Below are 14,393 nucleotides of genomic sequence, written 5' to 3' on the forward strand. Positions count from 1 at the left end.
CCAGCTCAGCTAAATAAATCATTATCCACAGTTCAGCTCACCTGCAAAGATCAAGATGAAATTCTCTGAAGAACAAAGTACTCCTGCTGCCCTTGTCTAGTAACTTTAATCTGATCTACAGACTGATCCAGAGAGCCAGCTTGCTATCAAGTTCCAAAATCAGTGATGAATCTGCAGAACTATTAAAAACACAGACCTTTGGGCAGAGGTGTTTGAACACTCCTGCTTTCCACTAATAGTGTCCTTTGTTCAATGTCCTTCTAATAACTGCCAAATCAATGCCATAAACAGATGCTTATGCTGTTCCAAAGCAGTGAAGAAAGGGTGGTGATACTGCAGAAACTGCAGCGATCAGGATGAATGAGAAACAACACTGAAATTCCAGCAGCACTTCAGAGAAAATACTGAGTGTTTTGCTAGACTCCCAAGCAACCACACAGTGAGCAAGGCCAAGAAGCAGGTAAAATGGTTGTGCATGCAGAAGGTACAGGGAGGACATGCAGGAAGCAGCACATACCTTTTCAGGTGTCACCTTGTCGCAGCAGATGGAATTACAGGCCACAGCGCAGCGCTGAGAAAGCATCAATCTGATATTTAAGCTGTCTGCTTTGAAAGACAAACTACAAGTGACACAGCTGCCTGGCTGAACCCACACTCACCACCCGTGGTGCCAGGCAAGCACAGCACAACTGGACTGACAGCAGCTCAGGAGTGAGCTGTGACTTCCAGGGGAACCATGCTTGGCAGGAAGGTCACTCCTACCTCAACTTGTCACTGCTGCCAGATAGTCCTTGGGCTGTTCCAACTTACTGCAGCAGCAGAAACTGTGCCCAAAAAGAGAGGGAGCAGTTTTCTGCATGCCAGTAAATCAGTGAGGAGTCAGATGGGCACCTGAGCCAAAGGAAGGGCCACCTCCCACAGCAGGATGGCTCAGTGGTTCCTCAGCCTGCTCCAGCCCTGCCACTGGGGCTTGGGCTCAGGCCCACAGCCAGAACCAACCCCTAGGGTAAAGATTTTTACTTCTTCCATCAGCAAAATTGCAAGTGGTTACAATACTGTAAGAAATGGTTCACTGCATCCTTCTGAGGTCAGTCCAGAGGCAAACACTTATCATTACTAAAACAGGGGGGAAATGAAATTCACCTCCCATCCAGCCTCTACCTGTATGGCACTCTTTTAAAACATGGGATTTGTTAGTAACTTTACCTCTTCTAGCTTTCCTCATCAACATATGATAAAAAATACTGGCATAAAACCAGCTCATACATCTGGTCACAGTAACCAGAAACACCACAGCTCACACACCAGCTATTCCCCTGTGTGCATCTGAACTGCTTGATGGGTGAAGTGCTCACCCTATAAAGCCAAGAAGTCACCAACTCAGGACTCAGCTTAAGCAGGACTGGGTCTGTTTAACTCAGTTTTGTGCTTCTTACAGAGCTACACCAATTCATAGTCTTCAAGGACTCAGTGCTGTATCTTCACACCCATATGTGACCAGCCACCAGCTTAGACACACTGCTGCTCTGACATGGCAGATGATACAAATTCTCAGTGCTCATTGTAAAAGCAGCAGCTTTTCACAGTTACCTGGAAACATTATTTCAAATCAGCTGAAGCACAGCTTTGTACAGCAGAGCCCCCAGGCATAGGAGGGACAGTGCCGCTGCCACATGGCCCCTGATCACAACACAAGACAGCAGCAGGGGACCCAGGGCTCTTCTCTGATCACCAAGGAGCAGAACCTACCTGTGACTGAATGAGAAAACAAGTAAACAGGAGTAAAAGGGCAATTTGCTACACCTGTGCCAGCCAGAAAAATGCCTTTATAGTCCTTAGTGAGTTGAGTGCACTGCTCTGTCTACTTGTTCAGCTCAATCAAAGCATCCCACAGGTGAGCTGTTACAGAACAGGAGCAGGAAAACTAAATCAGGTAACACAACTTTCAAAGAGGGACTAACCTCAGTGGTGAAGAAAGAACATGAGAATTCTGCTGGCTTCTCCCATCCATCATCAATGTACTTTATATTCTCCCAACACAAAACTATGCACAAAGGATAAAGAGCAATTCCAAAATGAGCCATCAGGAACACCATGAGACTGCAGTAAGAAACACATTGTGGTGGTCCAGATACAAGAATAAACCACAGCTTTCCCAAAGGGTATACAGGGAATTTACCTAGACAGAACTGACCAGGCTTAGGTGCAGTTTTAGGAAGTGAGAAGAACTCTGGTTCATTAGTAATTGCCCAGAGCAATACATAAACACCAGCCACCACAGAGGCCCAGTGCCCCAGGGCCACCACTCTGTGCACAAGCAGAGAAGCTGGTGCTGTGGAGGGGACACTGTGTGGTGGCTGCCACTTCCAGCTGTGACAGGATCCTGAGGAAGGGGAGGGCAGGCACAGAATCACACCTCAAGTCCCAACCCCACCTTATCACAGATGCTGGAGGCACAGGCTGAGCTGTTTTCTCAGCAGGATGCCTGGCAGTTGCTGTCCCATTTCACAGTATCATTCAGTGTGATGACTGACCAGCAAGATAAACCAGTTGCATCACCACACCCTGCCCAGGAACGAAGCACGGTCACTGAGCACTCACCTCCTGCATGCAACAACACCAGCTGCAGGAAACTGTTACTCCATAGCAGTGTTTTTCCCTCTTCATGATGTTAGAAAGGATGTACTTCACCTACAATACTTAAAGTCTTCTGAAAAAACTAAAGCACTGGCAATAGTGCAGTCATATCCATCTCCTAGCGAAGAGCTGAGGCTACACTCTTTAAATGCAATTCACTTCCACTTGTACAAAGCAACTTTAAGACACTGGCACTCCAAGCTGTTACTAGTTTGACTCTTTGCTTACCTGTGGGATATCAAAGTTTAGATAAAGGTATTTGACATTAAAATCGGTTGAGAAAAACATCCTAACAAGTTCCTAAGCCTATTTGCTTTTCTTAGCATGACAGGCTTTACAATATTTCTTGCAATTCTCTGCTTCATGCTTTGTTCAAAACTTCCTGATTATACTAATAAAATAATGCCCAAAGCACAGCAAAAATCTTTTAATAGAGTCAAAATTAAAGTATCGGATCTATTACACCACCCAGCCTTTCCCCTCCACTGGAGCAGCATTAGAGCCTTTGGACATCTCATTTCAACAAGTAGGTTATTTAGTTCTTGAGTTTGGAGTAAAGTATTTAATCACCAAAGGATTTGCAAATTACACATGAATATGCATGTAGCACTTCTCACCATGACATAAATCCTATTGTATATTTATGAATGGATTGCTTTGCCTCCAGCTTCTACATGTATATAAACACAGGTTTTAATCTTCAATTCCTTCCTCCCTCCCTTCTTTTTAAGGAGTTGCTTAAACAAATTTGCATTTTTGGAATCTATTACCTACAGCGTATTTCTTGCCTTTTTTTTTTTTTTTTTAAACTCCACAAACCTTCTTCTCCCATCAGGCAAAGTGCTTATTTATAAAGGGCTTTAAAGACCCTGTAAGCAGCAGTGTTATATGGCTGAGAAAAAGTTATATTGGAGACAAAAAAGTTGAAGCAACAATCACTGCAAAAAGGAGTGCACCAGAGCTGGGAACACAGAAATATAAAATGACAGGTCAACAGCTTGCCTTTGACTGCAAAGCCACTAGCTAGAGGGGAGTAAACCCTCCATAAATATTGAGACTGCAACATAAATAATAAAACTGTTGTTGGGAAATCCCTAATTCATACTGACATAACCTCATTATTCCCTGCACCTCTGAACAGGCATCTAGGCTGGCCACAAAGCAGCTGGACCAAAGCAGCATTCCAGCCTGTCTTCAAAAAAGACAGGTAAGAGGCAGTACTGCCATTCAGAGTTGTTGCCACATAACTGCCCAACTACTCCAGACAAGTAATTCAAACAATAAAGCCTTTAAAGGGCATTATTAAAATTATTAAACTTTGGTTATTTCACTGCAATTCTGCTCAGTATTAAATCTGACTGCAAAGGAACACTTGCCAACGTGCCACACTCCATCAGAAGCGAGTGCCACAAGCAGATTTCCAAGCAGAAGGTTTACAGGTGTGAATACCCCTTGAGCTGTTCTCATTCTTGTTACTACACACAGCAAAACCCCAACAGCAGGAGCTAACTGCACCAAGTGCCACCTTCTCTCAAGGACCTGGTGCCACCTGGCTCCGGTCAGAAATCCAGAGCAGCCTCCAGGCCCACATCTTGCTGCCTGGGGCTGTGGCAGCAGCCACAGAGACACCATGGGACAGGCTCTGACACAAGAACAAATCCTCCCAGCCCAAACAGGCAGGTCTAAACCTGGCTGTGAACTACAGCATGCTCAGCTGCAGTCAGGTGTTCTCCATCCATCGAGGGATCTTTTCCTGACAGGAAGGAAGAACCACCACAGCACCTGAGGCAAACCCCAGTGACTGCACTGGAAGGGACCCCCAGCCAAGCCAAGCTACTGAAGATGCAACACAACTTGTCAGAGGTACCACCCAAAACTGCAGGAGCCTGCATCTAGGAAACAGATAGAAAACAAACCAGGAAACACTCTGGGGTATTAGCTACAGACTACTGGACAAATAGAGAATAAAGATGAGAAAATTCAACACAGAACATTTGCTTTAGGGATAAGAGTGGCATTTACAAAAGATGTGTGAAAACAAGCCTGAGTGGAAGACTATGTATGACCAGTTCCGTTGCAAATCTTTGCAAACTAAGATTTTTTTCCATGCAACCCTTTTGCAAATGACCACACCAGGCTCCTGCCATGCCCCTCTCCCCTTCCATCCATACAATCTTCTCCTGAAAAGAAACCTTAAAAAGGAAGTGAGGAGTACTGCCCAAAGAATATAAGAGAAGCAAATGAGATGTGCTTTAAGAAAGTATTCACATGCAGGTTATGCTTTCATTAGCATCAGGCAGATGATGGCAGATGCATTCCAAACTGAATGATCAGTAAACCAGTTGTATGAGAAACTCACCATGGCTCCACACAGCAGTCAGTGAATAATTAACAGATAGATGACAATATATCTACCTTTACTCAGAATTATAGACTAACTCAGCTGAGTTTTCACATCCAAATTTAAAAAGCTAAACATACAAAAGTTAAAAAGTCTAAGACACCTTACAAAACTTTAGTGCCACAGAAAACCATGGAACATGGCAGAAGCCATGACATTTCCCTTCCCTCCACACACAGATTCAAATAACACAGAATAACATTCACTAATCTTTTTGCCAGACAAATCTGTCCATGTCTAGAATATTGGAAAACTTTTTGAGAACTGTTAAACAGCCTAAAGCCTTCTATGTATGTGTCCATACAGGAATTCAACAGTCCCATCAAGGCAGCAACTTGTGTTAACTCTGATGATTAGACCTTGTGGTGTGACATAAGAAAAGACAAATATCAAACCTGGCTTACTGCCTTGCTGGCTGACAAGCTGTTTAGGTTAGCTGGATGTGGAGATGACTTCAAGGAACTTCAGAAAAATCTCAACAAGTGGGTCAACTGACAGCTGAAGTGGAGAGAGACCAGATGTTGAGAAATGACTGAAAGGGGGAGTTTAACCTCCTTATTCTCTGCAGGGTTAACACACCACTAATCAAACACACCTGAGCATCACCACATCCATGCCCCAACAAAAAAGTCTGTTCAAAGTAATGATTTAATTTCAAGTTGAACCATGCCAAAAACTCTAGAATATCAAATGTTATTCATGCTAAGAATATTTTAAAAAATCAAAAACAATTAAATATGAAAAGCTCACCTGGAATTAGATACAGTACAGGTCATCAGAATTTACATAAGTCTCACTGTTTTTTCTGAAAATACCCAGCACTACCCAAGAGAGGCCATCAGCCTGAGATACCTCACAGGAAACAAACTGGATAATTCAAAGAGCTGCATCACACATGACAGCCAAATACTTTCCATTATCATCCCCACCCAAATCCCCTCTGGGATAATTTGCATAAGCAGCTCAAGTGTATACTCAATGTTTCAAGCAGTCCAACAATGGAGCCAGTGTCCAGGATGAGGATGTCAGGAGATGACTCCTCCTGTTCACTCAGGTGCTGTGGTGTGACAGGTTTCTGCTGCACCAAGCCATGATGCCAACCTGCCTGAGCCCCCGGAGGATGTCCCATGGGATTTATGCACCTGATGGCCCAGAGGCTGCATGGCCAAGGGGACAGCCTCTGCAGCTGTGCCACCAGCATGTCTTCTAGTGGCTGCAGAGGCTCAGCTGGCTTATGACATCCAAAGCTGTGCTTAGCACAAGCAAAATTAACCACTAAATAATCCACAGTACGGTTTCACACAGCACTTCTGGGGTTACCTACGTTTTCCTGTGCTGCTTGAAGGGTCCAGAAGGTTATTTTACCCACTGCTGTTCCTCTGCAGGCCATCCTCCCTGTGGGGCAGGGTTGTGAAGGATGAAATAGCAGAGAGCCCTCTGCTTGGCAGGGGACTGCCCTTGTTCTGAGTACAAGGCTATTAAGGCAGTTGAAAGTCACATATGAGAAATCTGCAAGCTGCTGCAGGGTCATTTAAGCAATAGTTTCACTTACACTTTGGTTCAAAGTAGCTGTTTGACCACCTTACATCTCAACTCTGCACAGAGCAGATATGAATGACTGCCTCTTGAAAGCAATACTGTTTATTGCGTGCTTTAAATCAATAAAGCTTCCCTCCACAGAGTACATTCTTCTAAAATAGTAATTAGGCATTTGAGGAGAACCAAACAGTTTCACTAAACAATACCATTAGTCCTGAAACGTCAGTTTGACATCTCAGCCAGAAAGCACTTTGTCAGAACTAATTAATCCCTACAGCACCTCCATGAGATTGAGAAAGCAATTCATCTGTTTTTTAAATGTGTTGGGTACTTATGCTGCAGAATATCGTGGCTGGGGTGGAAGCCATAAGTATCAGCACAAACTGAGAACAAACCAAGCCAGGAGAACCCATCCAAGAGCATGAAAAAAACAGAGAACACTGACAGCTGTAGGATTTGGCTTCTTTGCATCTTCCTGTTACACAGCAAACCTCCTGTGACTATCTGGAGAGTCTTCCAGATGCCACTTCACTGAATGAGTGGCAGTGAAAAGCAGTTATTTTTCTGCAGGGAGCAGTTTTGCCCACTGTTTGTTCAGCCAATTATCTATGCATGTAGCTTTAAAGAGAGGAGGGAACAGTAACCTTAGGCTCTGTGAACAAGAACTGAGCTTAAACTGCTCAAATAAAGCCAAGTCCTCATTACCACAAGCAAAGCACGTAACCTTACTAAACAGGTCTCACAAATGGCAAGCAGCCAGCATGAAAAGTATTTCTCTCCAAGGAAGTGGTCAATCTGCATAGCTCTCCTACAGGTGCATGCAGTAGCACTTCTACATACCTCCAGCTGACTCTGCCAAGCTGCTGCCACCCCTCTTTATTGATTAATTATTCCAGCTAACACTTGCCCTGCTGGTGCAGCACTCAAGCCATCAGGTTCAGCCAGCCCTGGCACAGGGAGACCAGCAAGGCTTTCCCAAGCCAGCTGTATGATCTCTCCCTCTCTCTGAGAAAGGCTTGAAGGTGTCCCACAGGACACAAGTGAGAGCCAAGGCCAGCCCAGGCCACGTCCCTGCTGTCACAGGTGAGCTCAGCAGTGTCCGCGCGGCAGGAACGCTGCTGGGAATGCTAAGCACAGAGCAAGAACAGCCTTGGCAGCCTGCAGCCACCTCCAGGAGCACACATCAGCAATCATTTCCTAATAGACTCCTCCAGCAACTGAGATTAGAGCCAGTCCCAAAAGGGGGAGTGGTGGGTCTGTGACAGGATCCCCCTGAGCCACCTAGCAAACATCACTCCTTTACGTACAAGGGATTTCATTAAACTCCTTTGGACAAATCTTCCCATGTCTTCCAATACATTTTCTGGCACAGTCTAGAGAAATTTAAATCAGATTCAGACATGGAGAATTTTGCTGCAAACTCATCTTCCCATAACTGTGCTAGCTATGAAGCTGCCCTGTGAAGAACATCTTTAGGAGATGCTCTGCCTCACGGCTGGTTTCACATGGGCTCCAGCAAGTAAAAACCCATTCTTTTTGTAAAACTCAATCAGAAATCATGGGGCAGAGCTAAGCACCTGGGAACACCTCCTCAGCTGGGCTGGCAGAGAGCCTGACCAGGTCAAGTGCCTGGGGACAGTTTCACAAGTGCACCCTCAGCAGCATTCCTGGGTTGCCACCAGAGCCAGCCCCACTCCCACTCCTCCAAGCCTCCCAGCTTTGCACAAGCATACACAACCTAGATCAACTGTTTTTATAAATGAACCCAGACATCAAAATGACATTTTTCAGCCAGACCAGCTTCCAGACCTCACTTCCTGCACTGATACAGAATTTTACCCTGGTAGAAGCAGCAGCTTAAGGTGCCCCAAAAAACAACAGCACCAAGCAGCTGCCCCAGATGCCAAACACTGCAGCCACCTCTCCTGTCATACCCACATCTTCTGGAATTTACTAGCCAATTTCCTGCCATTCCACTGGATGGAGATCAAGATAACTATGCTGATATGAAAATATATGACCTACATAGGGATGGAATTGTTGATTCTGTTGCCAACTAAGTTTCCAGTCAGTGTCAGCTTCTAACTTCACACGCTGTCAGTTTTTGAAGCAAAATTAAAGGAGTGAACTTGTGAGCAAGATGACCTTGCCAGAGCAGAAGATGAAGCTCAACCTACATATTTCCAAACAATGTGATGAATGGAAATTTCTTCAAAAGCATTTCTGATCCTTTAAGACTCAGAATTCCCCAAGTTTCATTAAAAAGCTGCTGAGCTGAACAAAGCCTCACATTTCTTTTTTTTTTTTTTTCATGTTCCATAGGGAAGCAAGATAAAATAATGTTTTTTGTCATTCTAAAGTTATGCCAGCATCCTCTGTCTCTACACACCTGTGCATACCACACCTTTAGCAGTGATGTTCTTGTTGAAAGCATCACACCTGTTGTTTTCAGTTCCCTCCCCAGTGTGAGGTGAGCTTACACAACTGAGGATGCACACTGGCTCTGGAGGCAGCCCCTGCAGTCTTCAAAACATCCAGGCTTGTCTGGGGAGTCCAGGGGGAAAAAAAATCAACCCAAAACCCCCCTAAAATAATAAAGTCTGATCTTCTATAACTGAAGCAGTGTGATGGATTTCAGCTCCAACCCACTTTTCCAATCTACAGGTTCATTCTAAGCTAACTCATCTTGGAAGACACTTGATATTAACAAATTTATACAATTTCAAGTATCACAATAATCTTACTTACTATCCTTGTCTCCTTATGTATTAGCACCTACTTTAACCAATCACTATGGCAAAAAGTGAGAACAGCACAAATCCTACACATTAGGATACCTGTTCCAAGAGGTGGCATTTGGATGACTTTGAGGACTGCATTTTTGTCACTCCCTTCTGCACTCGTGGAAAATGGTCATCAGCAGTTTCTATGGGCACACACTAAGCTCCTGTTCCTTACAAAGCTGTCAGCTATTTTGGGGAATGCAAACAGCAGAAAGCAGCAGATTCACATATATCTGACAGGGTGCTTAGCTAGATATCAGCAAACAAAGGCAACAACAGGCATCAAACTAGCAGCCTTCAGCTGCATGACCTATGGCACTGATGAAAGAGCATTTCTCTTCCCTGGTTTTTCTATTTTGGACAATTTTCCTCTCATCTCCTTATGCTTACTGATTTTCATCTACAGAAGAGCACAACACCTTTTGTTCCTGCTGCCTTTTATTACCCTCCTTCTTCCAGCCCTTTTATTTTGAAGGATTCTCACACTTAAGTTAGCTATAGCAGCTTTATTCCAGTCATTAAAGTTATTCCACATTTAAGCAAGTAATCTGAGGAGTAGACAGTTACATACGAATTTTCAGCACAACACTCACATTTCTAAATCTTTAATAAAGGCAGTTTGTAGACCAAGTGTGCAGAGCAGACTGGGGATGAAAAACTTAAAGATCAGAATAATGCAGAGGAGACAAGACTCTGCAGCACTTCTCATAAAGCCTAGAAGGGCATGGCTAGATGATGGTACTCTCCATATCATATGCCTGGCTTTTCTCCACTAAAATCTTCAGGCTCAGCAAAGCTGAACCTTCCTGAGTAAATAGGCAGCCCTAACATTAAAAATAGCCAAGATCTTACACATGACACCACATGCACTGGCCCTCAACCTTGGCAAATCTCTCCACCAAAGCTCTGCTTCTGAGGTTCATACTGGAAAAACCTCCATGTGGAGTAGGAACGGAATTTAGGTAGCAAATGCAGAATCTGGACTTTTACTTAATGAACATCTCCCAACCCTTTCCAGCAACAAAAGCCTTCAAGAAATGAAGGGCCATCAACTAAGTCACTGCTGCCTCCCAAAATATCTGATGCTGTTTAGTAATTTCACCAAATTTAAGCTACAATTGCTCCTATTTAAATAGCTTTTATTCTCAACAGGAGTCCAATGATAGAAGTAAAATGAGAATTTCAGTCAGCTCCATCTCAAATAACCCAGAAAAACCTGCTTACACCACCAGGCCAGTAGGAGAGTACAACACAAGTATTCAAGAGTGGGATGGATTATCAGGCATGGCCAAATTTTCAGTGCATTCTGAAGCTTCTGTGTTTTAAGGCAGGGAGAAGTTAAAAAAATTATCCTCTTACAAGACAGTCTGAAGGAGGGTGTAAAGAACACAAGGACAGCACAGCACTGGAACAGAGACTCCCATCTCTAATCCTCACTTCTGCTGAAAGCTGAAATGTCACTCAGGGCACTCTGTTGCTCAAGTGCTGCTCATGCTGATGCTTAAGAACAGGCAGCAGCTGGTGCTAAAGTTTTGAGACACCACTGGTATTTTCTGTTTGGCCACCAGCACAGCAGCTTCCAGAGCAGATGTACTCTCTGGGTTAAGAAAGCAACTAAGACAGCTCTCTGGCATGCTTAACCAACTGGTATGTACTGGTACAGACCTGAAAGGTCATGCTTAGTTTTAAAACCAGGAATGACACATTTTCTCCTTCAGCTCAATAAGGTTTGATCTCCTGTCAAACTGTATTCAATTCCTAAATTATCTAATTTCTAACAGATCTACCAAAAAGGCAGCAGCTATGTGAGCTTCCTCTTACAGCAGGGTTTTGGTTTTCCCCTCACCTGTTCAGAAGAATCGCCTTAGAGCTTTTTAACCTGAAATTCCTGTAATGCAAAGTACCTTGATTCCTTTCTGTTACATCACACCACAGGGACAGCAACAGTTAAATCACAAAATTCTTCAGATTATTTAATCTTAGACGATTTCCCAAAATGTTCCAACATCCAGAGGTTTCTCAGGACTACCCTGAGTCTTAAAAGGTACAAGGTAAAAGTGCTCTGACATGCAGCTGCTTCAGCCAGGGCTGCAGGCACCTGAGCATAACTTGGGTCACCTCTACAGGGCACTGAGGTGCCACCAGGTGCCAGGGATCTCCTCCTGGCAAAGTCTAACAGCCCCAAAGCAGAACTGCAGCCATGGGTTAAACAAGAACTGGAAAAGCACCAGCCCAGCTTCTGATTTCACAGCCCAGGCCCAGCTGAGGTCCCACCTCTCACCCCCTGCCTCCCCATCCCTGCTGCAGACCCCATGTGCCCCCAGCCAGGTCTGCTTCCCTGGCAGCCTGTTAAACCAACCTCAGCAGGACTGCAAACCTGCTGTCACTAAACAATGGAATGGCCCATGCCCTGAAGCTAGATGGTATCCCTGCTCATGTTTATTTCCACTAAATTAAGCTAGAATGAAAGATTTAGGGGAGGTTTAAAAACCTGTGTTCTATCTTTCGCTACCAGTTGCTACTCGCTTATCAGGTTTAAAAGGTCCCCAGTGACACTGGGTTCAGAGTGAGCCCTGACACACACTTCTTCCTCCACATTCCTCAAACTTGCATTTCTACTGTCATGTTACCCACTGTCTGCTGCTTTTTGCTGGGTTACAGACAGAATGTGTGTAAGCACAGCACACAGAGCACTGTAGCGAATTCACAAACCCACGTCTCAGCTGCAGCAATTTTAAATATGACTTGTAAAAGACTAACCTTTCAATCATTTAAACTTTAAAATACAGTAATAAAGTTCAATGCTCAGTGTGTAAATCCAAGTTCACTCCCCTGCAGGGAACAGGCATCTTATGACCTGAGCTGATGAGAAATCCCCCATCAACTGGGTTTCACAGGCAGTGGTAATTACTTGGCAGAAAAATTTCTTTCCTGTATGGCAGAGGAAAATTTCAGCTCATACAAGCTCATGGTCCACCAGATGATGGGTAAGTGGAACACATAGTTCTTCTACTGGGGACCAGCAGACTGTTCAAAACCTTGTGGATTTTCAGGGTCAGTTTCCTTGGTAGCACTTCTGGAAGATGACTCAGACACAAAGCTCGTCAGGGCCACGTGTATTCAGGTGTATTTCTATGTGCACAACAAGTGTCATGTGATAAGAGTTATCAGAATGTGTTTGATTATTCTCCTCTAGCAGTGGTGAGCAGGTAATGATTCTGTGACAGCTCAGTACATAGGGCTAAATAAAGCACCCATTTAGTCATTTCTGTCATTCTTGAATCACCAACCAAGGACACACACAGGAATTTTTATAAGCCTGCATTAGGCCTATTAGGTTTCTCACTTGTCTTCATCCTCTGAACAAAATAAGGATGCCAGGAAAGCGTTTCTAATTTAAGCCTCCATCGACTTTTATGAAGGTTAAAGAAACACCTTGGAACAACTCTGTCACTGGCCCTTCTCAACCACATTCCTAAAACTGAACCCTAAGACGAGTTCCAAAGCTCTGGCTGGCAGCAGGTTACATTTGTGTACAGTACGCACAAGGATTATTCCTGGAATGCAGAACACTCCTTGAAATCTTGTAAAACTGGACAATCATTCACTTCCATGTGTAAGAAAAAACCCATCTAAGTAAACAGAGCAAAGGCAAAGTCCTGACATCCCACCAAGAATGGAAGCCCCTTGAATTGATGGCTGGAGCAAGGGGAAGAAAGAAACACAGATTCAGAAATCACCCTTTCTGCCCCACAAGGAAAGCGCTCACTGTCAGACAGGGAAGTGTGTGAAATTGATCAACAACAAACTGCATAGTTCAGATTGCTGGAATTTCCAACTAGGAAATTCACTAGGATGGCTTTTTGAGTTCCTGTTTCTGAGAACTTCAGCTAACAAAGCATTAAACGAGAAAGTTAAAAACTTCTAATTTCAGTGGTGATCCAGTAGCTGAGCTTGCTGCACGTCCAACCTCCCGTGCTCCGGCTCACCATGATTGCCTCAAGCATGGAACTACAACAAGCTAGGACAGCGTGTTGCTTGGAAATGACCCCGGTATTGAGCAGCAACCCGTTTTCTGTTTATCTTACTTTTCTAAGGGAGCGCTACAGGAAAAGAACAACTCAGAGCAAGCAGGAGCAAGGGGATACCGCAGGGGAGAAGGCGGCAAAAAGGGGTGATCAGAGACACACCCTGAAGTCCGTGACCTCCGCGATGGCCAAGCTCGATAAGGCCATGTAGCTGCTGGCAGAGGTGGGCCACGATGCAGGACAGGGCCCGCCAACAGCTCTGCGAGCCCCCTTGTCCCTCCCCACCGCACCGAGCCTCTGCTGCTCCCCGGCGTGCCCCGGGCGGGCTCCCCCTGCAAGGGCCGCATGGCCGCGCCGATCGCAGCGTGCGCTGCGGCTCCGCAGCACGGCCGGGGCCGGCCAGGGAGAGACCCGAACGGCAGCAACACAACTCGCTGAGCCCCCTCCATCCCTCCGCTCCCGTGCAACGGGCAGGCGGCACAGCCGGGCCAGGCCCGCAGGTAATGCCACCACCGTCCCACCCTGCCCTTCGTGCCGCGGAGCCCGAGCGGAGCCCGGGGGCGACAGCAGGGACCGGCCGGGCTCGGCGCGCACACCGCGGGGTCCCCGCCCGCCGCCGCCCACCTGTCGCGGGGGTCGACCCAGCTGGTGGTGCGGCTGCCGTGGTCGATGTAATACACCTTCCCGTCGTAGTCCCGCGCCTCCTCCCAGCCCTCGGGCAGCGGCAGCTCCTTCCGCGGCATGGTCCGCACCGCCGGCCGCGCCGCCCCATGCACCGCCGCGCTGCGCTCCGGGGGCCGCGCCGGGGCTCCCCTCCCGCGGGCGGCGCGCAGCGGTGCGGGGGCCGCGCCGGCCCAGCCGCGCAGGGAGGCGCCGCCGCCGGGCAGCCTCACATGCCGGCCCCGCGGCGGGGGCGGGCCGGGGCGGTGCGGGAGGGTGGCGGCGACGGCGAGCCCGCGGTCAGCGCTGGGCGCGGAGCCCCAGCCGCTCCACCCGCTCACGCCT

The 14,393-nt window shown here is 46.2% G+C and overlaps 1 protein-coding gene across 1 annotated transcript in view; it reads right to left on the reverse strand.

The window, feature by feature from the left end:
* WWC1 (WW and C2 domain containing 1) overlaps nt 1–14,186 on the reverse strand; it is a 66,677-nt gene extending 52,491 nt beyond the window's left edge. Inside the window, exon 1 of the mRNA XM_030229170.2 lies at nt 14,013–14,186. Within this exon, the coding sequence (XP_030085030.1) occupies nt 14,013–14,131 (119 nt within the window). The 5' untranslated portion in view covers nt 14,132–14,186. The remainder of the gene's footprint in view (nt 1–14,012) is intronic.
* Between the last annotated feature and the right edge of the window lie 207 nt (nt 14,187–14,393).

Source organism: Serinus canaria, chromosome 13 (assembly GCF_022539315.1).
Source record: "Serinus canaria isolate serCan28SL12 chromosome 13, serCan2020, whole genome shotgun sequence".
NCBI lineage: Eukaryota > Metazoa > Chordata > Aves > Passeriformes > Fringillidae > Serinus > Serinus canaria.